The 24690-nt window shown below is 41.9% G+C and overlaps 5 protein-coding genes across 5 annotated transcripts; all 5 read left to right on the top strand.

The window, feature by feature from the left end:
* Positions 1-2373, top strand: LOC125232764. The gene is made up of 5 exons (XM_048138533.1): positions 1-123; positions 206-307; positions 386-503; positions 586-944; positions 2347-2373. The coding sequence occupies exons 1-5, from the start codon at positions 37-39 to the stop codon at positions 2371-2373; spliced, it is 693 nt and encodes a 230-aa protein (XP_047994490.1). The 5' UTR covers positions 1-36.
* Positions 2374-3993: 1620 nt separating this feature from the next.
* Positions 3994-5069, top strand: LOC125232763. The gene is made up of 4 exons (XM_048138532.1): positions 3994-4116; positions 4199-4300; positions 4379-4496; positions 4579-5069. Exons 1-4 carry the CDS (start codon positions 4030-4032, stop codon positions 5067-5069), a joined length of 798 nt encoding a protein of 265 aa, XP_047994489.1. The 5' UTR covers positions 3994-4029.
* A 2762-nt stretch (positions 5070-7831) lies between these two features.
* On the top strand, positions 7832-8937 carry LOC125232356. The gene is made up of 4 exons (XM_048137988.1): positions 7832-7954; positions 8037-8138; positions 8217-8334; positions 8416-8937. Exons 1-4 carry the CDS (start codon positions 7868-7870, stop codon positions 8904-8906), a joined length of 798 nt encoding a protein of 265 aa, XP_047993945.1. The 5' UTR covers positions 7832-7867; the 3' UTR covers positions 8907-8937.
* A 1360-nt stretch (positions 8938-10297) lies between these two features.
* On the top strand, positions 10298-10817 carry LOC125232762. Its single transcript, XM_048138531.1, has 3 exons — positions 10298-10420; positions 10503-10604; positions 10683-10817. Exons 1-3 carry the CDS (start codon positions 10334-10336, stop codon positions 10815-10817), a joined length of 324 nt encoding a protein of 107 aa, XP_047994488.1. The 5' UTR covers positions 10298-10333.
* Positions 10818-21377: 10560 nt separating this feature from the next.
* LOC125232760 lies at positions 21378-23686 on the top strand. Its single transcript, XM_048138530.1, has 5 exons — positions 21378-21464; positions 21547-21648; positions 21727-21844; positions 21928-22277; positions 23621-23686. Exons 1-5 carry the CDS (start codon positions 21378-21380, stop codon positions 23684-23686), a joined length of 723 nt encoding a protein of 240 aa, XP_047994487.1.
* Positions 23687-24690: the final 1004 nt, after the last annotated feature.

Genomic DNA, 24690 nt, shown 5'->3' with positions numbered 1-24690 from the left:
TGCAGATCATAATCGATAGTTCAATTTCTTTGAAAAATGTCTTCTGATATAATTCAAACGCGTAACACAGTGCCCCGTAAGCGGGGAAGACCCGCAGGAAGAGGTCGAGTTTCTCTTACTTTAGTAAGTTTTCACTATTTTATTTTTAATCTTTATTAATATGTGTATATATTATACTTAATGTGATTTTCTATATTTGTTACAGTATGAAAAACGAGCTCTCAATGCGTCGTATGAGAAGGAGAGAAGAGCTGCTATGAACGAAGCTCTAGAAAATTTGGCGAAAGAGGCCGGTGTGCAGAGTACTGTAAGTGTCTATTTGTTTTTTGTTGTCTTATTTTTTTTTGTATTTTTGATTTTCTAATAATTCTTGTGTTTGTTTCAGTTGTCTGTTCCGGACCTGCTAGCGGAGGTCTCGACGCTTCTACAAAAGTCGATGAAGCGCGACAAATACTGGGACGCTGAGAGACTGCGGAAAGCCAATGAGGACCTGGAATCTGAAAGTAAGTTGCCCCGCTAATGAAATAGTTTACTAAACTTAGTGTTTTCACTTAGCATTGTTCTCATGTTTTTTTTCTTCCACAGTAGAAATGTTGGAGTACTGTTTTCCGACGGAAACAGAGCCTAAGAGGACATGTCCAATGAAGAGAAAAGTTGCTGATTGTGGCTGGCCGAGTCCTCCCAGCAAGCGGGTCTCGACAAGTCCATCTCAGGAGCCTGTGCCGGTTTCGACATGTCAGCGAGTGCTGCCACGACTAGTTCGGCGCGCTTCTGCACCGGACACGGGTTCCCAGCAATCCCAGCTACAGACACGCCAAGAAGAGTCCTATGCTTTCCCGTTGGCTTGTGTGGAGGAACATCTTTCACCACATTTCCCCGAAGGCGTTGGATGTTCATCTTTGGATTCTGCGCCGTCTCCAGTATACTGCAGCATTGTGGAGCAAGTGCGAAGAATGAAAACCTGGCTGAGGTGGCCAATTTTGGTACTATAGATGCAACTGCAGGTGCACGGGTCTCCTTGAGTCAGTTCGACTTTTGGGCGACGGAAGAAGACATCGTCTCGCTTTATTTTTAAGTTGTAATTAGTATAGGATGTAAAGTTAATAGTTAAGGATGATTTTATTATTTAGTGAATAAACTATGTTTCATTTACATATTTTTTTGATTCAATCTCTTAAATCTTCACCTGTTTAGTTCTTCACTATTTAGTTCGATAAAATTTATCGCATCAGTGCATCCCTATCGCTCATATAAATAGTGTGACATGGACGGCCCTTGTATTGTTTTATTTAAATATTATAAGGTTTATTTTAACATTAAGACTAAACTAGCTGACTGTTTGTTTGGAGGGAATCATTTAGGGTAGGTAATAGTTTCCTAAATAATAGGGTACAGTTCAGTACACTCCCGTGCCCCCAGATACATAATTATGTGAGGTATGTTAATTGTGAATCTTGCTATTAAAAAAATTTTAAAACAGGTAAATGCTTTTATTATTTTTGTAATTTATCCAACTCCTGTCCTTACCGACCCATAAGCGGCAACCCACACTCAGGCGACGCACGTCGTAAGACGCGGTTTTTTTTAAATTACACTCGGGCGGCGCGTCGCTGGCGTCCGTTCCGCGTCTTACGACGTGCGTCGCCTCGCCTGTGTGTAGATAGTCCCTTAGATGACAATTAAAATCAAAACAATTAGAATATAAGTACCTCAAAACGTTAAAATGGCACATATCGCCACTACTTTTAAAAATCTTGTATCTTCGTCTGTCAATGAAAAGAAAATTGTAGTAAGTATGTATGGAATGCATATAGACTTACTGCGTTTTAACTTTGAGGAGCAGCGTGAGATACTAGATTTTTTCAAAGTAGTGACGATATTTGGGATTTGATCGAGATAGTTGTCATGCGAATCTTTATCAAAATACTACTTTGAATGGAAATATCTACTTAGAATAATGAACCTAAATATCAAGTTCAAAACAATTTTCCTAGAAATTCTTTATAAAGTTCTACTTTTGTGATTTTTTTCATATTTTTTAAACATATGGTTCAAAAGTTAGAGGGGGGGACGCACTTTTTTTTCCTTTAGGAGCGATTATTTGGTATATCTTTTGAGTATTATATATGCGCGGGTATTTTATAAGTATTAGTGCAATTACTTTGATATTTGGCAGGTAGCTTCTTATTATTATTTTGTTATCAGAAGAATGTGCAAGCGCAGATTACCTCCACTGTTGATAACGGGTGGGGGCGTAGCTTGCAGCGATAACGCGATGCTATTGGGCGAGATAAAAAGGGAAAGTTGCATAATTTAGTTATTATTAATAGTTATTCATTGGCACAGGTAGGCAGACAGACTTGTCAAGCCTAAAAGTTATTATTATATAACACTCCGTCGGTTTTGCATCGGAAGTTGAAAACAAGAAACTTCCTTCAAAACTATAATAAAACTGTGGGGATACACATAATATACATAGATTGACATGTGTAGTGCAGTCCTTGAAACAGTACTGTTCTGACAAGAACAGTGATGTTAGTTATCGATTGTGAAACATTGAAGTTTGCTCTGAGAAGAACAGTTTTGAAGTTGCTCTGAGAAGAGCATTTTTTGGATTGCCCTGAAAAGGACAGTTTATCATCGTCCTGACAAGGACAAGACATTCATCGGAGCCTGCAGCATCCTCGTCGTGTCTTCATCTTCAGCGGAGAAACACGCAGCGGAGCGAGGCACGGCGCGCGACGACGCGATGCGCACTCCACGGCAGCCGGCGGCGAAAAGGATTCGCGCCCGGAGGTCAATCGGTTTTATTTTATTCGCGACCCGCGATCTGTCACGCATGCGCAGAGGCGCCACTGGCGCGCCGGCGCACCGTTCCCTGCGCGCATGCGCGGGATACCCTTTTCTATCTCTTTCTTTCATGTAAATATTATCTCTTTCTCTCTTGATTCAAAATTGTATATAAACAAGCGTTTTGTAAATAAAAATTCATTCCCTTCTGTACATACAACCTGGAGTTTTACTACAATACCCTAATGGCCTAACCTTCGCCATAAAACTAATAAGTTCAGTAACTTTTTTTATGATAGTGGGATTAGCCTGTATTTCTGTAACACCAGGGGCGGCTCACTTCCGCGATTCTATCGTCGCGCTACAAGTACAAGTAATCAGGAGTGGCGCGCGTTCCCGCGGAACGCACGTTCGCAATTTCTATTGTTACTTTATGTCGCGAGTCTTTCTTAAGGTTCATATGCGATGTCCGCGTGTGGAATGGCTAATAAAGCTTAGTTAAATGGATATCACGAATAAAATAGGACAATCTTACACAGACTTACTATTGATTAAGTCCCACGGAAAATTTCAATAAGGCTTGTGATGTTGGGACTTAAACAATAATATAATACGACGCAACGGAGCCACGCTGTTACGTCGTCGCCTAAATAGAATATTGGTTTTTTTTTTGTCTGATTTTTACTGTTTTATGTGCTATACCTATTGTTTTTATTTTTTAGTTTCACAGTGCTTTGGTTTTACTGTTATGCTGTGTAACTTATTTGAATAATAAATAAATAAATAAATAATAGATAGGTACTGTATATATACCTAGAAAGTACCTATCTACCCAAGACTTGAATATAATAGTATATTTATTTTTATCCGAGTATTAATTCGTTTTAATCAATAGGCAACCCTATCGTCCGACGCTGCGCACGTGCGGCTCGTTTCTTTGTTAGATTTTGTAGGCATTTAAAAAGGCGGCATTTCGTGAACATCAAAGCAGTGGGCCTTCTGTACTTGTAGTATTATATATTCTATGGTAACACATATATGCGATGGTGTCAATTGGCCCAAAATCGAATAGGTATAACATTTGAGAGTTAGGGGCGTGGCTATATGAGGACGAGTGGTGGGGGTAAATAGCTTCTATAAATACAATCGTAATCATAAATTTGCACACATTTCTCTCTGACGTGTCAGACAGACAGTTTCAGTTGCAGATCATAATCGATAGTTCAATTTCTTTGAAAAATGTCTTCTGATATAATTCAAACGCGTAACACAGTGCCCCGTAAGCGGGGAAGACCCGCAGGAAGAGGTCGAGTTTCTCTTACTTTAGTAAGTTTTCACTATTTTATTTTTAATCTTTATTAATATGTGTATATATTATACTTAATGTGATTTTCTATATTTGTTACAGTATGAAAAACGAGCTCTCAATGCGTCGTATGAGAAGGAGAGAAGAGCTGCTATGAACGAAGCTCTAGAAAATTTGGCGAAAGAGGCCGGTGTGCAGAGTACTGTAAGTGTCTATTTGTTTTTTGTTGTCTTATTTTTTTTTGTATTTTTGATTTTCTAATAATTCTTGTGTTTGTTTCAGTTGTCTGTTCCGGACCTGCTAGCGGAGGTCTCGACGCTTCTACAAAAGTCGATGAAGCGCGACAAATACTGGGACGCTGAGAGACTGCGGAAAGCCAATGAGGACCTGGAATCTGAAAGTAAGTTGCCCCGCTAATGAAATAGTTTACTAAACTTAGTGTTTTCACTTAGCATTGTTCTCATGTTTTTTTTCTTCCACAGTAGAAATGTTGGAGTACTGTTTTCCGACGGAAACAGAGCCTAAGAGGACATGTCCAATGAAGAGAAAAGTTGCTGATTGTGGCTGGCCGAGTCCTCCCAGCAAGCGGGTCTCGACAAGTCCATCTCAGGAGCCTGTGCCGGTTTCGACATGTCAGCGAGTGCTGCCACGACTAGTTCGGCGCGCTTCTGCACCGGACACGGGTTCCCAGCAATCCCAGCTACAGACACGCCAAGAAGAGTCCTATGCTTTCCCGTTGGCTTGTGTGGAGGAACATCTTTCACCACATTTCCCCGAAGGTGTTGGATGTTCATCTTTGGATTCTGCGCCGTCTCCAGTATACTGCAGCATTGTGGAGCCAAGTGCGAAGAATGAAAACCTGGCTGAGGTGGCCAATTTTGGTACTATAGATGCAACTGCAGGTGCACGGGTCTCCTTGAGTCAGTTCGACTTTTGGGCGACGGAAGAAGACATCGTCTCGCTTTATTTTTAAGTTGTAATTAGTATAGGATGTAAAGTTAAGGATGATTTTATTATTTAGTGAATAAACTATGTTTCATTTACATATTTTTTTGATTCAATCTCTTAAATCTTCACCTGTTTAGTTCTTCACTATTTAGTTCGATAAAATTTATCGCATCAGTGCATCCCTATCGCTCATATAAATAGTGTGACATGGACGGCCCTTGTATTGTTTTATTTAAATATTATAAGGTTTATTTTAACATTAAGACTAAACTAGCTGACTGTTTGTTTGGAGGGAATCATTTAGGGTAGGTAATAGTTTCCTAAATAATAGGGTACAGTTCAGTACACTCCCGTGCCCCCAGATACATAATTATGTGAGGTATGTTAATTGTGAATCTTGCTATTAAAAAAATTTTAAAACAGGTAAATGCTTTTATTATTTTTGTAATTTATCCAACTCCTGTCCTTACCGACCCATAAGCGGCAACCCACACTCAGGCGACGCACGTCGTAAGACGCGGTTTTTTTTAAATTACACTCGGGCGGCGCGTCGCTGGCGTCCGTTCCGCGTCTTACGACGTGCGTCGCCTCGCCTGTGTGTAGATAGTCCCTTAGATGACAATTAAAATCAAAACAATTAGAATATAAGTACCTCAAAACGTTAAAATGGCACATATCGCCACTACTTTTAAAAAACTTGTATCTTCGTCTGTCAATGAAAAGAAAATTGTAGTAAGTATGTATGGAATGCATATAGACTTACTGCGTTTTAACTTTGAGGAGCAGCGTGAGATACTAGATTTTTTCAAAGTAGTGACGATATTTGGGATTTGATCGAGATAGTTGTCATGCGAATCTTTATCAAAATACTACTTTGAATGGAAATATCTACTTAGAATAATGAACCTAAATATCAAGTTCAAAACAATTTTCCTAGAAATTCTTTATAAAGTTCTACTTTTGTGATTTTTTTCATATTTTTTAAACATATGGTTCAAAAGTTAGAGGGGGGACGCACTTTTTTTCCTTTAGGAGCGATTATTTGGTATATCTTTTGAGTATTATATATGCGCGGGTATTTTATAAGTATTAGTGCAATTACTTTGATATTTGGCAGGTAGCTTCTTATTATTATTTTGTTATCAGAAGAATGTGCAAGCGCAGATTACCTCCACTGTTGATAACGGGTGGGGGCGTAGCTTGCAGCGATAACGCGATGCTATTGGGCGAGATAAAAAGGGAAAGTTGCATAATTTAGTTATTATTAATAGTTATTCATTGGCACAGGTAGGCAGACAGACTTGTCAAGCCTAAAAGTTATTATTATATAACACTCCGTCGGTTTTGCATCGGAAGTTGAAAACAAGAAACTTCCTTCAAAACTATAATAAAACTGTGGGGATACACATAATATACATATACATAGATTGACATGTGTAGTGCAGTCCTTGAAACAGTACTGTTCTGACAAGAACAGTGATGTTAGTTATCGATTGTGAAACATTGAAGTTTGCTCTGAGAAGAACAGTTTTGAAGTTGCTCTGAGAAGAACAGTTTTGAAGTTGCTCTGAGAAGAGCATTTTTTGGATTGCCCTGAAAAGGACAGTTTATCATCGTCCTGACAAGGACAAGACATTCATCGGAGCCTGCAGCATCCTCGTCGTGTCTTCATCTTCAGCGGAGAAACACGCAGCGGAGCGAGGCACGGCGCGCGACGACGCGATGCGCACTCCACGGCAGCCGGCGGCGAAAAGGATTCGCGCCCGGAGGTCAATCGGTTTTATTTTATTCGCGACCCGCGATCTGTCACGCATGCGCAGAGGCGCCACTGGCGCGCCGGCGCACCGTTCCCTGCGCGCATGCGCGGGATACCCTTTTCTATCTCTTTCTTTCATGTAAATATTATCTCTTTCTCTCTTGATTCAAAATTGTATATAAACAAGCGTTTTGTAAATAAAAATTCATTCCCTTCTGTACATACAACCTGGAGTTTTACTACAATACCCTAATGGCCTAACCTTCGCCATAAAACTAATAAGTTCAGTAACTTTTTTTTATGATAGTGGGAATAGCCTGTATTTCTGTAACACCAGGGGCGGCTCACTTCCGCGATTCTATCGTCGCGCTACAAGTACAAGTAATCAGGAGTGGCGCGCGTTCCCGCGGAACGCACGTTCGCAATTTCTATTGTTACTTTATGTCGCGAGTCTTTCTTAAGGTTCATATGCGATGTCCGCGTGTGGAATGGCTAATAAAGCTTAGTTAAATGGATATCACGAATAAAATAGGACAATCTTACACAGACTTACTATTGATTAAGTCCCACGGAAAATTTCAATAAGGCTTGTGATGTTGGGACTTAAACAATAATATAATAGATAGGTACTGTATATATACCTAGAAAGTACCTATCTACCCAAGACTTGAATATAATAGTATATTTATTTTTATCCGAGTATTAATTCGTTTTAATCAATAGGCAACCCTATCGTCCGACGCTGCGCACGTGCGGCTCGTTTCTTTGTTAGATTTTGTAGGCATTTAAAAAGGCGGCATTTCGTGAACATCAAAGCAGTGGGCCTTCTGTACTTGTAGTATTATATATTCTATGGTAACACATATATGCGATGGTGTCAATTGGCCCAAAATCGAATAGGTATAACATTTGAGAGTTAGGGGCGTGGCTATATGAGGACGAGTGGTGGGGGTAAATAGCTTCTATAAATACAATCGTAATCATAAATTTGCACACATTTCTCTCTGACGTGTCAGACAGACAGTTTCAGTTGCAGATCATAATCGATAGTTCAATTTCTTTGAAAAATGTCTTCTGATATAATTCAAACGCGTAACACAGTGCCCCGTAAGCGGGGAAGACCCGCAGGAAGAGGTCGAGTTTCTCTTACTTTAGTAAGTTTTCACTATTTTATTTTTAATCTTTATTAATATGTGTATATATTATACTTAATGTGATTTTCTATATTTGTTACAGTATGAAAAACGAGCTCTCAATGCGTCGTATGAGAAGGAGAGAAGAGCTGCTATGAACGAAGCTCTAGAAAATTTGGCGAAAGAGGCCGGTGTGCAGAGTACTGTAAGTGTCTATTTGTTTTTTGTTGTCTTATTTTTTTTTGTATTTTTGATTTTCTAATAATTCTTGTGTTTGTTTCAGTTGTCTGTTCCGGACCTGCTAGCGGAGGTCTCGACGCTTCTACAAAAGTCGATGAAGCGCGACAAATACTGGGACGCTGAGAGACTGCGGAAAGCCAATGAGGACCTGGAATCTGAAAGTAAGTTGCCCCGCTAATGAAATAGTTTACTAAACTTAGTGTTTTCACTTAGCATTGTTCTCATGTTTTTTTCTTCCACAGTAGAAATGTTGGAGTACTGTTTTCCGACGGAAACAGAGCCTAAGAGGACATGTCCAATGAAGAGAAAAGTTGCTGATTGTGGCTGGCCGAGTCCTCCCAGCAAGCGGGTCTCGACAAGTCCATCTCAGGAGCCTGTGCCGGTTTCGACATGTCAGCGAGTGCTGCCACGACTAGTTCGGCGCGCTTCTGCACCGGACACGGGTTCCCAGCAATCCCAGCTACAGACACGCCAAGAAGAGTCCTATGCTTTCCCGTTGGCTTGTGTGGAGGAACATCTTTCACCACATTTCCCCGAAGGCGTTGGATGTTCATCTTTGGATTCTGCGCCGTCTCCAGTATACTGCAGCATTGTGGAGCCAAGTGCGAAGAATGAAAACCTGGCTGAGGTGGCCAATTTTGGTACTATAGATGCAACTGCAGGTGCACGGGTCTCCTTGAGTCAGTTCGACTTTTGGGCGACGGAAGAAGACATCGTCTCGCTTTATTTTTAAGTTGTAATTAGTATAGGATGTAAAGTTAATAGTTAAGGATGATTTTATTATTTAGTGAATAAACTATGTTTCATTTACATATTTTTTTGATTCAATCTCTTAAATCTTCACCTGTTTAGTTCTTCACTATTTAGTTCGATAAAATTTATCGCATCAGTGCATCCCTATCGCTCATATAAATAGTGTGACATGGACGGCCCTTGTATTGTTTTATTTAAATATTATAAGGTTTATTTTAACATTAAGACTAAACTAGCTGACTGTTTGTTTGGAGGGAATCATTTAGGGTAGGTAATAGTTTCCTAAATAATAGGGTACAGTTCAGTACACTCCCGTGCCCCCAGATACATAATTATGTGAGGTATGTTAATTGTGAATCTTGCTATTAAAAAAATTTAAAACAGGTAAATGCTTTTATTATTTTTGTAATTTATCCAACTCCTGTCCTTACCGACCCATAAGCGGCAACCCACACTCAGGCGACGCACGTCGGAAGACGCGGGTTTTTTTTAATTACACTCGGGCGGCGCGTCGCTGGCGTCCGTTCCGCGTCTTACGACGTGCGTCGCCTCGCCTGTGTGTAGATAGTCCCTTAGATGACAATTAAAATCGAAACAATTAGAATATAAGTACCTCAAAACGTTAAAATGGCACATATCGCCACTACTTTTAAAAAAAATCTTGTATCTTCGTCTGTCAATGAAAAGAAAATTGTAGTAAGTATGTATGGAATGCATATAGACTTACTGCGTTTTAACTTTGAGGAGCAGCGTGAGATACTAGATTTTTTAGTGGGTAGGTTTTATTTTATTCAAAGTAGTGGTTCATATGCGATGTCCGCGTGTGGAATGGCTAATAAAGCTTAGTTAAATGGATATCACGAATAAAATAGGACAATCTTACACAGACTTACTATTGATTAAGTCCCACGGAAAATTTCAATAAGGCTTGTGATGTTGGGACTTAAACAATAATATAATAGATAGGTACTGTATATATACCTAGAAAGTACCTATCTACCCAAGACTTGAATATAATAGTATATTTATTTTTATCCGAGTATTAATTCGTTTTAATCAATAGGCAACCCTATCGTCCGACGCTGCGCACGTGCGGCTCGTTTCTTTGTTAGATTTTGTAGGCATTTAAAAAGGCGGCATTTCGTGAACATCAAAGCAGTGGGCCTTCTGTACTTGTAGTATTATATATTCTATGGTAACACATATATGCGATGGTGTCAATTGGCCCAAAATCGAATAGGTATAACATTTGAGAGTTAGGGGCGTGGCTATATGAGGACGAGTGGTGGGGGTAAATAGCTTCTATAAATACAATCGTAATCATAAATTTGCACACATTTCTCTCTGACGTGTCAGACAGACAGTTTCAGTTGCAGATCATAATCGATAGTTCAATTTCTTTGAAAAATGTCTTCTGATATAATTCAAACGCGTAACACAGTGCCCCGTAAGCGGGGAAGACCCGCAGGAAGAGGTCGAGTTTCTCTTACTTTAGTAAGTTTTCACTATTTTATTTTTAATCTTTATTAATATGTGTATATATTATACTTAATGTGATTTTCTATATTTGTTACAGTATGAAAAACGAGCTCTCAATGCGTCGTATGAGAAGGAGAGAAGAGCTGCTATGAACGAAGCTCTAGAAAATTTGGCGAAAGAGGCCGGTGTGCAGAGTACTGTAAGTGTCTATTTGTTTTTTGTTGTCTTATTTTTTTTTGTATTTTTGATTTTCTAATAATTCTTGTGTTTGTTTCAGTTGTCTGTTCCGGACCTGCTAGCGGAGGTCTCGACGCTTCTACAAAGGTCAATGAAGCGCGACAAATACTGGGACGCTGAGAGACTGCGGAAAGCCAACGAGGACCTGGAATCTGAAAGTAAGTTGCCCCGCTAATGAAATAGTTTACTAAACTTAGTGTTTTCACTTAGCATTGTTCTCATGTTTTTTTTCTTCCACAGTAGAAATGTTGGAGTACTGTTTTCCGACGGAAACAGAGCCTAAGAGGACATGTCCAACGAAGAGAAAAGTTGCTGATTGTGGCTGGCCGAGTCCTCCCAGCAAGCGGGTCTCGACAAGTCCATCTCAGGAGCCTGTGCCGGTTTCGACATGTCAGCGAGTGCTGCCACGACTAGTTCGGCGCGCTTCTGCACCGGACACGGGTTCCCAGCAATCCCAGCTACAGACACGCCAAGAAGAGTCCTATGCTTTCCCGTTGGCTTGTGTGGAGGAACATCTTTCACCACATTTCCCCGAAGGCGTTGGATGTTCATCTTTGGATTCTGCGCCGTCTCCAGTATACTGCAGCATTGTGGAGCCAAGTGCGAAGAATGAAAACCTGGCTGAGGTGGCCAATTTTGGTACTATAGATGCAACTGCAGGTGCACGGGTCTCCTTGAGTCAGTTCGACTTTTGGGCGACGGAAGAAGACATCGTCTCGCTTTATTTTTAAGTTGTAATTAGTATAGGATGTAAAGTTAATAGTTAAGGATGATTTTATTATTTAGTGAATAAACTATGTTTCATTTACATATTTTTTTGATTCAATCTCTTAAATCTTCACCTGTTTAGTTCTTCACTATTTAGTTCGATAAAATTTATCGCATCAGTGCATCCCTATCGCTCATATAAATAGTGTGACATGGACGGCCCTTGTATGGTTTTATTTAAATATTATAAGGTTTATTTTAACATTAAGACTAAACTAGCTGACTGTTTGTTTGGAGGGAATCATTTAGGGTAGGTAATAGTTTCCTAAATAATAGGGTACAGTTCAGTACACTCCCGTGCCCCCAGATACATAATTATGTGAGGTATGTTAATTGTGAATCTTGCTATTAAAAAAAATTTAAAACAGGTAAATGCTTTTATTATTTTTGTAATTTATCCAACTCCTGTCCTTACCGACCCATAAGCGGCAACCCACACTCAGGCGACGCACGTCGTAAGACGCGGTTTTTTTTAAATTACACTCGGGCGGCGCGTCGCTGGCGTCCGTTCCGCGTCTTACGACGTGCGTCGCCTCGCCTGTGTGTAGATAGTCCCTTAGATGACAATTAAAATCAAAACAATTAGAATATAAGTACCTCAAAACGTTAAAATGGCACATATCGCCACTACTTTTAAAAAAAATTGTATCTTCGTCTGTCAATGAAAAGAAAATTGTAGTAAGTATGTATGGAATGCATATAGACTTACTGCGTTTTAACTTTGAGGAGCAGCGTGAGATACTAGATTTTTTCAAAGTAGTGGGTAGGTTTTATTTTATTCGCGACCCGCGATCTGTCACGCATGCGCAGAGGCGCCACTGGCGCGCCGGCGCACCGTTCCTTGCGCGCATGCGCGGGATACCCTTTTCTATCTCTTTCTTTCATGTAAATATTATCTCTTTCTCTCTTGATTCAAAATTGTATATAAACAAGCGTTTTGTAAATAAAAATTCATTCCCTTCTGTACATACAACCTGGAGTTTTACTACAATACCCATATGGCCTAACCTTCGCCATAAAACTAATAAGTTCAGTAACTTTTTTTATGATAGTGGGATTAGCCTGTATTTCTGTAACACCAGGGGCGGCTCACTTCCGCGATTCTATCGTCGCGCTACAAGTACAAGTAATCAGGAGTGGCGCGCGTTCCCGCGGAACGCACGTTCGCAATTTCTATTGTTACTTTATGTCGCGAGTCTTTCTTAAGGTTCATATGCGATGTCCGCGTGTGGAATGGCTAATAAAGCTTAGTTAAATGGATATCACGAATAAAATAGGACAATCTTACACAGACTTACTATTGATTAAGTCCCACGGAAAATTTCAATAAGGCTTGTGATGTTGGGACTTAAACAATAATATAATAGATAGGTACTGTATATATACCTAGAAAGTACCTATCTACCCAAGACTTGAATATAATAGTATATTTATTTTTATCCGAGTATTAATTCGTTTTAATCAATAGGCAACCCTATCGTCCGACGCTGCGCACGTGCGGCTCGTTTCTTTGTTAGATTTTGTAGGCATTTAAAAAGGCGGCATTTCGTGAACATCAAAGCAGTGGGCCTTCTGTACTTGTAGTATTATATATTCTATGGTAACACATATATGCGATGGTGTCAATTGGCCCAAAATCGAATAGGTATAACATTTGAGAGTTAGGGGCGTGGCTATATGAGGACGAGTGGTGGGGGTAAATAGCTTCTATAAATACAATCGTAATCATAAATTTGCACACATTTCTCTCTGACGTGTCAGACAGACAGTTTCAGTTGCAGATCATAATCGATAGTTCAATTTCTTTGAAAAATGTCTTCTGATATAATTCAAACGCGTAACACAGTGCCCCGTAAGCGGGGAAGACCCGCAGGAAGAGGTCGAGTTTCTCTTACTTTAGTAAGTTTTCACTATTTTATTTTTAATCTTTATTAATATGTGTATATATTATACTTAATGTGATTTTCTATATTTGTTACAGTATGAAAAACGAGCTCTCAATGCGTCGTATGAGAAGGAGAGAAGAGCTGCTATGAACGAAGCTCTAGAAAATTTGGCGAAAGAGGCCGGTGTGCAGAGTACTGTAAGTGTCTATTTGTTTTTTGTTGTCTTATTTTTTTTTGTATTTTTGATTTTCTAATAATTCTTGTGTTTGTTTCAGTTGTCTGTTCCGGACCTGCTAGCGGAGGTCTCGACGCTTCTACAAAAGTCGATGAAGCGCGACAAATACTGGGACGCTGAGAGACTGCGGAAAGCCAATGAGGACCTGGAATCTGAAAGTAAGTTGCCCCGCTAATGAAATAGTTTACTAAACTTAGTGTTTTCACTTAGCATTGTTCTCATGTTTTTTTCTTCCACAGTAGAAATGTTGGAGTACTGTTTTCCGACGGAAACAGAGCCTAAGAGGACATGTCCAACGAAGAGAAAAGTTGCTGATTGTGGCTGGCCGAGTCCTCCCAGCAAGCGGGTCTCGACAAGTCCATCTCAGGAGCCTGTGCCGGTTTCGACATGTCAGCGAGTGCTGCCACGACTAGTTCGGCGCGCTTCTGCACCGGACACGGGTTCCCAGCAATCCCAGCTACAGACACGCCAAGAAGAGTCCTATGCTTTCCCGTTGGCTTGTGTGGAGGAACATCTTTCACCACATTTCCCCGAAGGCGTTGGATGTTCATCTTTGGATTCTGCGCCGTCTCCAGTATACTGCAGCATTGTGGAGCCAAGTGCGAAGAATGAAAACCTGGCTGAGGTGGCCAATTTTGGTACTATAGATGCAACTGCAGGTGCACGGGTCTCCTTGAGTCAGTTCGACTTTTGGGCGACGGAAGAAGACATCGTCTCGCTTTATTTTTAAGTTGTAATTAGTATAGGATGTAAAGTTAATAGTTAAGGATGATTTTATTATTTAGTGAATAAACTATGTTTCATTTACATATTTTTTTGATTCAATCTCTTAAATCTTCACCTGTTTAGTTCTTCACTATTTAGTTCGATAAAATTTATCGCATCAGTGCATCCCTATCGCTCATATAAATAGTGTGACATGGACGGCCCTTGTATTGTTTTATTTAAATATTATAAGGTTTATTTTAACATTAAGACTAAACTAGCTGACTGTTTGTTTGGAGGGAATCATTTAGGGTAGGTAATAGTTTCCTAAATAATAGGGTACAGTTCAGTACACTCCCGTGCCCATAATTATGTGATATTGATATGATACATAATTATGTGAGGTATGTTAATTGTGAATCTTGCTATTAAAAAAATTTTAAAACAGGTAAATGCTTTTATTATTTTTGTAATTTATCCAACTCCTGTCCTTACCGACCCATAAGCGGCAACCCACACTCAGGCGACGCACGTCGTAAGACGCGGTTTTTTTTAAATTACACTCGGGCGGCGCGTCGCTGGCGTCCGTTCCGCGTCTTACGACGTGCGTCGCCTCGCCTGTGTGTAGATAGTCCCTTAGATGACAATTAAAATCAAAACAATTAGAATATAAGTACCTCAAAACGTTAAAATGGCACATATCGCCACTACTTTTAAAAAAACTTGTATCTTCGTCTGTCAATGAAAAGAAAATTGTAGTAAGTATGTATGGAATGCATATAGACTTACTGCGTTTTAACTTTGAGGAGCAGCGTGAGATACTAGATTTTTTCAAAGTAGTGACGATATTTGGGATTTGATCGAGATAGTTGTCATGCGAATCTTTATCAAAATACTACTTTGAATGGAAATATCTACTTAGAATAATGAACCTAAATATCAAGTTCAAAACAATTTTCCTAGAAATTCTTTATAAAGTTCTACTTTTGTGATTTTTTTCATATTTTTTAAACATATGGTTCAAAAGTTAGAGGGGGGGACGCACTTTTTTTTCCTTTAGGAGCGATTATTTGGTATATCTTTTGAGTATTATATATGCGCGGGTATTTTATAAGTATTAGTGCAATTACTTTGATATTTGGCAGGTAGCTTCTTATTATTATTTTGTTATCAGAAGAATGTGCAAGCGCAGATTACCTCCACTGTTGATAACGGGTGGGGGCGTAGCTTGCAGCGATAACGCGATGCTATTGGGCGAGATAAAAAGGGAAAGTTGCATAATTTAGTTATTATTAATAGTTATTCATTGCCACAGGTAGGCAGACAGACTTGTCAAGCCTAAAAGTTATTATTATATAACACTCCGTCGGTTTTGCATCGGAAGTTGAAAACAAGAAACTTCCTTCAAAACTATAATAAAACTGTGGGGATACACATAATATACATATACATAGATTGACATGTGTAGTGCAGTCCTTGAAACAGTACTGTTCTGACAAGAACAGTGATGTTAGTTATCGATTGTGAAACATTGAAGTTTGCTCTGAGAAGAACAGTTTTGAAGTTGCTCTGAGAAGAGCATTTTTTGGATTGCCCTGAAAAGGACAGTTTATCATCGTCCTGACAAGGACAAGACATTCATCGGAGCCTGCAGCATCCTCGTCGTGTCTTCATCTTCAGCGGAGAAACACGCAGCGGAGCGAGGCACGGCGCGCGACGACGCGATGCGCACTCCACGGCAGCCGGCGGCGAAAAGGATTCGCGCTCTCGTGAGCTCTCTTGTCGACCCCACTTCTGGGGGAAGATCTCGGCCTTTCCATCCCTTTGGGGATTTTTGGCGGCTTTGGTTCGCCGTCCGCTACTACGGACGGGTCCTTTGTTGCCCTCTAGGCTTGGCTGCGGTGATAGGCCTATGGGTTGGTGGCCTATCTGTGGCGTTGTTGTGACGCTCTATCTTCTTCTTGTTGGTGGCGACGAAGCCTCCTCTTCGTCGGCCTTAATTGTCAGCGACCTGGGCAGCTGACGGTAGCGGCGGTTGTCCGGTGGGCGAGCGTGGAGGAGCGCTATGCCCTGTAGGTGCTGGTGGTGGGAGTGGTCGGCGCGGTCGAACATTCGCGTTGAGAGGTCTGCGATGAAGGCGTCCAGGTTCTGCCATCTGAGTCCAGCCTGCAGGGACTCGTTGCGCACGTAGCGGGGGGCGTTGAGGATGGTGCGGAGGGTCATATTCTCCTGCGCACGCAGCCTCTTCTTGTTGGTTTCTGATACCATTGCGTACCAGGCTGGGGCTGCGTACGTCAGGCGAGACCGTATATAGGTTTTGTAGACCCCCAGCTTCGTGCGTCGCGGGAGGCTACTCTTGAAGACTGGGCGAAGCAGAGTGCGGGCCACCTTGGCTCGCCGAACCACCTCGTCCACATGTGCCTTCATGGTCAGCCGCTGGTCTATTGTGACGCCCAGGTAACGGACCTGCGGCTTCCATAGGATGTCCTCTCCCAGTAGGCGAAGAGGGGGTGGGGGCTTCCTGGAGAAGCCGGTGAACATCGCCTGTGTCTTCCCTACGTTGACCGCCAGCCTCCACCTGGACAGCCAGCTAGGGAGCGCGTCGAGGGACCTCTGGATCTTGACGGCGGCGTGGCGGGGGTTCAGGGACGCGGCGAAGAGTGCCGCGTCCTGTTCCTTATCTACATAAATGACTTGCCATTCCTTGTAAAGACCCACCATGATATAGTATTGTTTGCAGACGACACCTCACTTATTTTCAAACTCAAACGACAGCAACAAGCTCACAGTGATGTAAACAATGCTATCTCTAAAGTAGTGAACTGGTTCAATGCTAATAATTTATTATTAAATGAAAAAAAGACTAAATGTATTAAGTTTGTCACTAATAGTAACGTAAGGAATGAGCAAACAAGTGTCGTTGTGAAGGATGAGGAATTAGAACTGGTAGATAGTACAGTTTTTCTTGGTATAACTTTAGATTCTAAACTTCAGTGGGGTCCCCACATTGTTAACCTCTCGAATAGACTTAGTTCTGCAGCTTTTGCAGTGAGCAAGATCCGTCAGTTAACAGACGTGAAAACAGCTCGATTAGTTTATTTTAGTTACTTTCACAGCATTATGTCATATGGTATTTTACTTTGGGGCAGTGCTTCAGAGATAAATACCATATTTATTCTGCAGAAGAGGGCTATTCGAGCAATATATAAAATGAACCATAGAGACTCACTTAGAGATAAATTTAAGGACATTAATATAATGACAGTGCATTGTCAATATATTTATGAGAATATTATGTATGTACATAAAAACATTTGTAATTTTAAGAAAAACTGTGATGTACATAATATAAATACTAGAAATAAACATAAACTCGCGGTGCCCTTCACACGGCTCTGTAAAATTAAAAAATCATTCATGGGTAATTGTGTTCGATTTTATAATAAACTTCCGAATCATATTACTGACTTGTCAATTAATAAATTTAAGAATCATGTAAAGCGTGTACTCATTTCCAAAGCTTATTATACAACACAAGACTACATGAATGATAAAACAACGTGGGATTAATTGTTATTCGAAATGGTTTCTTATTTTTACGTTTATTATTATTATTATTGTGGATGAAATTAATATTGTATTTTTTTGGACATTGGATTTTTCCTAGAAATATTCTAGACATGTATTTTTATATATACATATACCTAATTATATATTTTTTGTTTAACGATTATTTTTATATGAAATTGTATATTATAGACTCAATATTATTATGAACAATAATTTACAACAATAAATTGCTCTGATAATTAGGTTAGATTAAGATCATAATATATATGTAATGAACTATTCATAAGAGCTTGTAACTAGGCCTACATGAATAAAGATATTTTGAATTGAATTGAATTGAATTGCGTCGTCCGCGTAGAGGCCCAGCTTGACGTCTCCGCTGACTGGGAAGTCGTCGGTGTAGAGGGAGTAGCAGGCTGGAGAGAGGACACTGCCCTGTGGCACGCCGGCTAGGATCGTGCGCTCTCCTGAAGTGGCATCTTCTACGCTGACATGGAAGCGTCGGTTCGTCAGGAATGAAGCCACCACTCTGACGATCCGTCTGGGGGCTTGGGTCTTCGACAGTTTGTACACTAGCCCCTCGTGCCACACCCTGTCGAAGGCCTTCTCCATGTCTAGACAGCAGGCTGCGGTGTGCTCCTTCTTGTTCATCGCCTCCTCCATGTGGTGGATCACCCTCGTGAGCTGGAGGGTGGTACTGTGGCCGTCGCGGAAGCCGAACTGCTCAGGTCTTAACTCCAGGAAGGGCTGGAGCTTGCCCAGCAGGAGCCGCTCGAACACCTTGGAGAGGGTGCTGAGCAGGGTGATCGGCCTGTAGCTCTCCGGTCTTCCTCTGTTTTTCCCTTGTTTTGGCAGCATTATAACCCGGCCAAGTTTCCACTCGTTCGGGTAGTGCCCCGAGCGCATGATCCCGTTGAACAGGCTGGTCACCGCCACTATGGGTCGTAGTGGTAGGTGACATAGTGCCGCGTTCGGGATCGAGTCCGGGCCCGGGGCTTTGCGGGGTTTGCAGCGTCTGAGTGTCCGCTGTACTTGGCCGGGCGAGAAGAAGATCGGGTCTTCGTCTGGCGTCGGCGGCTGCTCCAGGTACCTCTCCAGGTGTTCCTCTACTGCTTTGTGGTGCTCCAGGTCGCCGATGGGATTTGGGCGGAACTGCTTGGCCAAGTGTTCGGCGAAGATCTCGGCCCTGTCCTCCGCTTTATATTTGGGCTGTCCGGCTGAGTCTTGGAGAGGGCGAACCGACTCTCGCGTCGTGCCGAGTTGTCGGCATAGGCGATGAATGGAGGGGGTGTCATCGACCATCGACGCGATGTGGCTCTCCCATCTCTCGGCATCGTGGAGTTGGAGCTCCTTCTGGACCTTCTTTACGAGGGCGTTGAGTTCCACTCTTAATGTGGGGCATCTGGTGGTTTGCCACCTCCTTCGCAGGGCGTGCTTCTGCTGAATCAGATCCTTGATCCTTTGCGGCAGGAGAGGACGTCTTCCGCCGCTCTGGATGGTACGCGAGGCCTTGGTAAGCGCGTCCTGGATGTTGGTGGCGATTTGGGCTGCAGCTGCCTCTACCTCTTCCGCCGTGGAGACTGGCATAGGGAAGAGTTTCTCCTCCAGGATGTCTGTGTAGGTCTCCCAGCAGACTTTGGTCCTTGGCTTGGTCGAGAGTGCCTTGACCGGCAGCTCCTCCAGGGTCAGGAGTACCGGTCGGTGATCTGAAGGCAGGTCGATCAGCACCTCTTGCTCCATGACAGCGGTGATGTTCTTGTGGACCACAAAGTCTATGACATCCTCGGAGCCGTGCGCGACGTCGTAGTGAGTCGGCTCTTCGGGTCCTGAGATGTCGAAGTTGTGGTCCACGGCTGCGTTGTACAGTGCCCGTCCCTCTGTGTTCTGCCATGAAGAGTTCCAGGCGGGGTGTTTGGCGTTCCAGTCCCCCCGCCATGATGACCGGCATTGGGGGACTGAGTAGCCGCTGGATATCCGTGGAAAGGGTGCCAGGTTTGCCGCCGGGACGGTAGACCGAGTATATCCGAAGGTCGTTGCCCGAGACTCGGATGTCGACTCCTAGCGCCTGCAGGGAGTCGAGGGGCTGGTATTCCACCGGCTGGTGGACGATGGACCTTCGGATGATGATGGCGAGGCCACGGTACGCCCCTCCGTCGGGACGGGTCTCGTCCTTCCTGTAGGTGACGTAGCCGGGGCATTTCAGTGCTGTGTCGTTGTTCAGGAACGTCTCTTGAACGAGCATGACATCCACGTTCCTCGACGTCAGGAACGTGCGGAGTTGCCCGATCTTGTGCCGCAGCCCTTGAGCGTTCCAGTAGACTAGGATTCGCGCCCGGAGGTCAATCGGTTTTATTTTATTCGCGACCCGCGATCTGTCACGCATGCGCAGAGGCGCCACTGGCGCGCCGGCGCACCGTTCCTTGCGCGCATGCGCGGGATACCCTTTTCTATCTCTTTCTTTCATGTAAATATTATCTCTTTCTCTCTTGATTCAAAATTGTATATAAACAAGCGTTTTGTAAATAAAAATTCATTCCCTTCTGTACATACAACCTGGAGTTTTACTACAATACCCTAATGGCCTAACCTTCGCCATAAAACTAATAAGTTCAGTAACTTTTTTTTATGATAGTGGGATTAGCCTGTATTTCTGTAACACCAGGGGCGGCTCACTTCCGCGATTCTATCGTCGCGCTACAAGTACAAGTAATCAGGAGTGGCGCGCGTTCCCGCGGAACGCACGTTCGCAATTTCTATTGTTACTTTATGTCGCGAGTCTTTCTTAAGGTTCATATGCGATGTCCGCGTGTGGAATGGCTAATAAAGCTTAGTTAAATGGATATCACGAATAAAATAGGACAATCTTACACAGACTTACTATTGATTAAGTCCCACGGAAAATTTCAATAAGGCTTGTGATGTTGGGACTTAAACAATAATATAATACGACGCAACGGAGCCACGCTGTTACGTCGTCGCCTAAATAGAATATTGGTTTTTTTTTTGTCTGATTTTTACTGTTTTATGTGCTATACCTATTGTTTTTATTTTTTAGTTTCACAGTGCTTTGGTTTTACTGTTATGCTGTGTAACTTATTTGAATATAAATAAATAAATAAATAATAGATAGGTACTGTATATATACCTAGAAAGTACCTATCTACCCAAGACTTGAATATAATAGTATATTTATTTTTATCCGAGTATTAATTCGTTTTAATCAATAGGCAACCCTATCGTCCGACGCTGCGCACGTGCGGCTCGTTTCTTTGTTAGATTTTGTAGGCATTTAAAAAGGCGGCATTTCGTGAACATCAAAGCAGTGGGCCTTCTGTACTTGTAGTATTATATATTCTATGGTAACACATATATGCGATGGTGTCAATTGGCCCAAAATCGAATAGGTATAACATTTGAGAGTTAGGGGCGTGGCTATATGAGGACGAGTGGTGGGGGTAAATAGCTTCTATAAATACAATCGTAATCATAAATTTGCACACATTTCTCTCTGACGTGTCAGACAGACAGTTTCAGTTGCAGATCATAATCGATAGTTCAATTTCTTTGAAAAATGTCTTCTGATATAATTCAAACGCGTAACACAGTGCCCCGTAAGCGGGGAAGACCCGCAGGAAGAGGTCGAGTTTCTCTTACTTTAGTAAGTTTTCACTATTTTATTTTTAATCTTTATTAATATGTGTATATATTATACTTAATGTGATTTTCTATATTTGTTACAGTATGAAAAACGAGCTCTCAATGCGTCGTATGAGAAGGAGAGAAGAGCTGCTATGAACGAAGCTCTAGAAAATTTGGCGAAAGAGGACGGTGTGCAGAGTACTGTAAGTGTCTATTTGTTTTTTGTTGTCTTATTTTTTTTTGTATTTTTGATTTTCTAATAATTCTTGTGTTTGTTTCAGTTGTCTGTTCCGGACCTGCTAGCGGAGGTCTCGACGCTTCTACAAAAGTCGATGAAGCGCGACAAATACTGGGACGCTGAGAGACTGCGGAAAGCCAATGAGGACCTGGAATCTGAAAGTAAGTTGCCCCGCTAATGAAATAGTTTACTAAACTTAGTGTTTGCACTTAGCATTGTTCTCATGTTTTTTTTTCTTCCACAGTAGAAATGTTGGAGTACTGTTTTCCGACGGAAACAGAGCCTAAGAGGACATGTCCAATGAAGAGAAAAGTTGCTGATTGTGGCTGGCCGAGTCCTCCCAGCAAGCGGGTCTCGACAAGTCCATCTCAGGAGCCTGTGCCGGTTTCGACATGTCAGCGAGTGCTGCCACGACTAGTTCGGCGCGCTTCTGCACCGGACACGGGTTCCCAGCAATCCCAGCTACAGACACGCCAAGAAGAGTCCTATGCTTTCCCGTTGGCTTGTGTGGAGGAACATCTTTCACCACATTTCCCCGAAGGCGTTGGATGTTCATCTTTGGATTCTGCGCCGTCTCCAGTATACTGCAGCATTGTAACTTTTAAGCGCTTGGTGTTAACTGTAAGCTTATCTGTGAATAAATAAATTGAAATTGAAATTGAATTGTGGAGCCAAGTGCGAAGAATGAAAACCTGGCTGAGGTGGCCAATTTTGGTACTATAGATGCAACTGCAGGTGCACGGGTCTCCTTGAGTCAGTTCGACTTTTGGGCGACGGAAGAAGACATCGTCTCGCTTTATTTTTAAGTTGTAATTAGTATAGGATGTAAAGTTAATAGTTAAGGATGATTTTATTATTTAGTGAATAAACTATGTTTCATTTACATATTTTTTAGATTCAATCTCTTAAATCTTCACCTGTTTAGTTCTTCACTATTTAGTTCGATAAAATTTATCGCATCAGTGCATCCCTATCGCTCATATAAATAGTGTGACATGGACGGCCCTTGTATTGTTTTATTTAAATATTATAAGGTTTATTTTAACATTAAGACTAAACTAGCTGACTGTTTGTTTGGAGGGAATCATTTAGGGTAGGTAATAGTTTCCTAAATAATAGGGTACAGTTCAGTACACTCCCGTGCCCCCAGATACATAATTATGTGAGGTATGTTAATTGTGAATCTTGCTATTAAAAAAATTTTAAAACAGGTAAATGCTTTTATTATTTTTGTAATTTATCCAACTCCTGTCCTTACCGACCCATAAGCGGCAACCCACACTCAGGCGACGCACGTCGTAAGACGCGGTTTTTTTTTAATTACACTCGGGCGGCGCGTCGCTGGCGTCCGTTCCGCGTCTTACGACGTGCGTCGCCTCGCCTGTGTGTAGATAGTCCCTTAGATGACAATTAAAATCAAAACAATTAGAATATAAGTACCTCAAAACGTTAAAATGGCACATATCGCCACTACTTTTAAAAAAACTTGTATCTTCGTCTGTCAATGAAAAGAAAATTGTAGTAAGTATGTATGGAATGCATATAGACTTACTGCGTTTTAACTTTGAGGAGCAGCGTGAGATACTAGATTTTTTCAAAGTAGTGACGATATTTGGGATTTGATCGAGATAGTTGTCATGCGAATCTTTATCAAAATACTACTTTGAATGGAAATATCTACTTAGAATAATGAACCTAAATATCAAGTTCAAAACAATTTTCCTAGAAATTCTTTATAAAGTTCTACTTTTGTGATTTTTTTCATATTTTTTAAACATATGGTTCAAAAGTTAGAGGGGGGGACGCACTTTTTTTTCCTTTAGGAGCGATTATTTGGTATATCTTTTGAGTATTATATATGCGCGGGTATTTTATAAGTATTAGTGCAATTACTTTGATATTTGGCAGGTAGCTTCTTATTATTATTTTGTTATCAGAAGAATGTGCAAGCGCAGATTACCTCCACTGTTGATAACGGGTGGGGGCGTAGCTTGCAGCGATAACGCGATGCTATTGGGCGAGATAAAAAGGGAAAGTTGCATAATTTAGTTATTATTAATAGTTATTCATTGCCACAGGTAGGCAGACAGACTTGTCAAGCCTAAAAGTTATTATTATATAACACTCCGTCGGTTTTGCATCGGAAGTTGAAAACAAGAAACTTCCTTCAAAACTATAATAAAACTGTGGGGATACACATAATATACATATACATAGATTGACATGTGTAGTGCAGTCCTTGAAACAGTACTGTTCTGACAAGAACAGTGATGTTAGTTATCGATTGTGAAACATTGAAGTTTGCTCTGAGAAGAACAGTTTTGAAGTTGCTCTGAGAAGAGCATTTTTTGGATTGCCCTGAAAAGGACAGTTTATCATCGTCCTGACAAGGACAAGACATTCATCGGAGCCTGCAGCATCCTCGTCGTGTCTTCATCTTCAGCGGAGAAACACGCAGCGGAGCGAGGCACGGCGCGCGACGACGCGATGCGCACTCCACGGCAGCCGGCGGCGAAAAGGATTCGCGCTGCTCGTGTCATCTTACACTCCTCTCCTTTCTGGAGGGGTGTGAGGAGGCCATTTCAGGGCGAGGCCCTTTTTGGCTGCATCTTGCGCGTGCCGCAATGGCGGCACGATCTGTCGCTTAGCCAGTGGTTTGGCTTTCTTTCTTCTTCTTCTTGGTTGGTGTTTGATTGGCCATCATGGCTTTTGGTCATGTTGGCCAGTCTGCGGCTTTTTGGCTACGAAGCTAGGTCCTCGGCATGAGCTCCCGTGGTTGGGCTCTCTGCCGGCGTGCGTCTGGTGGGCGGGCGTGGAGGGGGGCTATCCCTCTCAAAATCTCGTGTCGTGACATGTCGGCACTGGTGAACATTTTGCTTGCCAGCTGGCTCACAAACTCGTCCAGCTTCTGGTGCTTCAGGTCTCGGAAGATTGTCGCATTCCGCACGTAGCGTGGGGCTCTTACTATTGTCCTGAGGCTTAGCGTCTCTTGAGCCCTGAGTCTCCG

Source organism: Leguminivora glycinivorella, chromosome 13 (genome assembly GCF_023078275.1).
Source record: "Leguminivora glycinivorella isolate SPB_JAAS2020 chromosome 13, LegGlyc_1.1, whole genome shotgun sequence".
Taxonomy (NCBI): domain Eukaryota; kingdom Metazoa; phylum Arthropoda; class Insecta; order Lepidoptera; family Tortricidae; genus Leguminivora; species Leguminivora glycinivorella.
The sequence above is the reverse complement of the archived record's forward strand: the minus strand, read 5'-3'. Positions and strand labels throughout refer to the sequence as shown.

Coding starts and splice junctions, on each gene's coding strand:
- LOC125232764 (XM_048138533.1), top strand. CDS start 37: ATGTCTTCTGATATAATTCAAACGCGTAACACAGTGCCCCGTAAGCGG. Junction 124..205: donor GTCGAGTTTCTCTTACTTTA/GTAAGTTTTCAC, acceptor TATTTGTTACAG/TATGAAAAACGAGCTCTCAA. Junction 308..385: donor AGGCCGGTGTGCAGAGTACT/GTAAGTGTCTAT, acceptor TGTTTGTTTCAG/TTGTCTGTTCCGGACCTGCT.
- LOC125232763 (XM_048138532.1), top strand. CDS start 4,030: ATGTCTTCTGATATAATTCAAACGCGTAACACAGTGCCCCGTAAGCGG. Junction 4,301..4,378: donor AGGCCGGTGTGCAGAGTACT/GTAAGTGTCTAT, acceptor TGTTTGTTTCAG/TTGTCTGTTCCGGACCTGCT. Junction 4,497..4,578: donor TGAGGACCTGGAATCTGAAA/GTAAGTTGCCCC, acceptor TTTCTTCCACAG/TAGAAATGTTGGAGTACTGT.
- LOC125232356 (XM_048137988.1), top strand. CDS start 7,868: ATGTCTTCTGATATAATTCAAACGCGTAACACAGTGCCCCGTAAGCGG. Junction 8,139..8,216: donor AGGCCGGTGTGCAGAGTACT/GTAAGTGTCTAT, acceptor TGTTTGTTTCAG/TTGTCTGTTCCGGACCTGCT. Junction 8,335..8,415: donor TGAGGACCTGGAATCTGAAA/GTAAGTTGCCCC, acceptor TTTCTTCCACAG/TAGAAATGTTGGAGTACTGT.
- LOC125232762 (XM_048138531.1), top strand. CDS start 10,334: ATGTCTTCTGATATAATTCAAACGCGTAACACAGTGCCCCGTAAGCGG. Junction 10,421..10,502: donor GTCGAGTTTCTCTTACTTTA/GTAAGTTTTCAC, acceptor TATTTGTTACAG/TATGAAAAACGAGCTCTCAA. Junction 10,605..10,682: donor AGGCCGGTGTGCAGAGTACT/GTAAGTGTCTAT, acceptor TGTTTGTTTCAG/TTGTCTGTTCCGGACCTGCT.
- LOC125232760 (XM_048138530.1), top strand. CDS start 21,378: ATGTCTTCTGATATAATTCAAACGCGTAACACAGTGCCCCGTAAGCGG. Junction 21,649..21,726: donor AGGACGGTGTGCAGAGTACT/GTAAGTGTCTAT, acceptor TGTTTGTTTCAG/TTGTCTGTTCCGGACCTGCT. Junction 21,845..21,927: donor TGAGGACCTGGAATCTGAAA/GTAAGTTGCCCC, acceptor TTTCTTCCACAG/TAGAAATGTTGGAGTACTGT.